Here is a 621-nt window from a genome sequence, read left to right on the forward strand (position 1 = left end):
CCAGCGGTCATCTCGATTCGATCCTTCGATCTTCTCCACCTTCTTTTTTCTTTTTTTTTTTTCCTCGTCACAAAACTTTTTCCCTCCAATTCCCAAATCCCCAACGGCCACTTTGCAAAATCGATGGCGTCGCGCTTCCAGGCCGCCACTCTCGTGGCCGCTCCGTCGCACCCCAACGCCGTCGCCTGGTCCGACGAGAACCTCATAGCCGTCGCCTCCGGCCACCTCGTCACCATACTTGTACCTTCAAATTCAGTTCTCTCTCATTTTCCTTTTTCTCCGTTTCATGATATTCACTTCTCCTCTTGTTCTACACTTTTGCTTGCCAGAATCCGGCGTCGCCTCTCGGACCGCGAGGCCTCATCACTCTCCAAACTGGTGAGCCTTTTCCGATCGGCGTTGTGGAAAGAGCAGGTACTTTTCTAGATCTGTGTTTGCGTTTTCAGAGTTTCAAGTATCAATTTTCGAGCTTTTTCTTATTCAATTTTCGTTTTAGATTTACTGTCGGCCAGTTTGCTCCCGACCTGTTTGTCTCGGGACACTCGGCCCTGTGTTCGATCAATTTCGTGGTCCCCACTTGGACTCGCTCCAAACTCAGGGTGAGAGTTTTTTTTTTTTTTT

The 621-nt window shown here is 49.0% G+C and overlaps 1 protein-coding gene across 1 annotated transcript; it reads left to right on the forward strand.

The window, feature by feature from the left end:
• Positions 1–92: 92 nt before the first annotated feature.
• On the forward strand, positions 93–599 carry LOC112091000 (the record flags this gene model as incomplete). The annotated part of the gene is made up of 3 exons (XM_024163595.1): positions 93–240; positions 330–414; positions 497–599. Coding segments are annotated over exons 1-3 (305 nt in total), but the record flags the coding sequence as incomplete, so codon positions are not given.
• Positions 600–621: the final 22 nt, after the last annotated feature.

This window comes from Morus notabilis, unplaced genomic scaffold (assembly GCF_000414095.1).
Source record: "Morus notabilis unplaced genomic scaffold, ASM41409v2 Scaffold10547, whole genome shotgun sequence".
Lineage (NCBI taxonomy): Eukaryota > Viridiplantae > Streptophyta > Magnoliopsida > Rosales > Moraceae > Morus > Morus notabilis.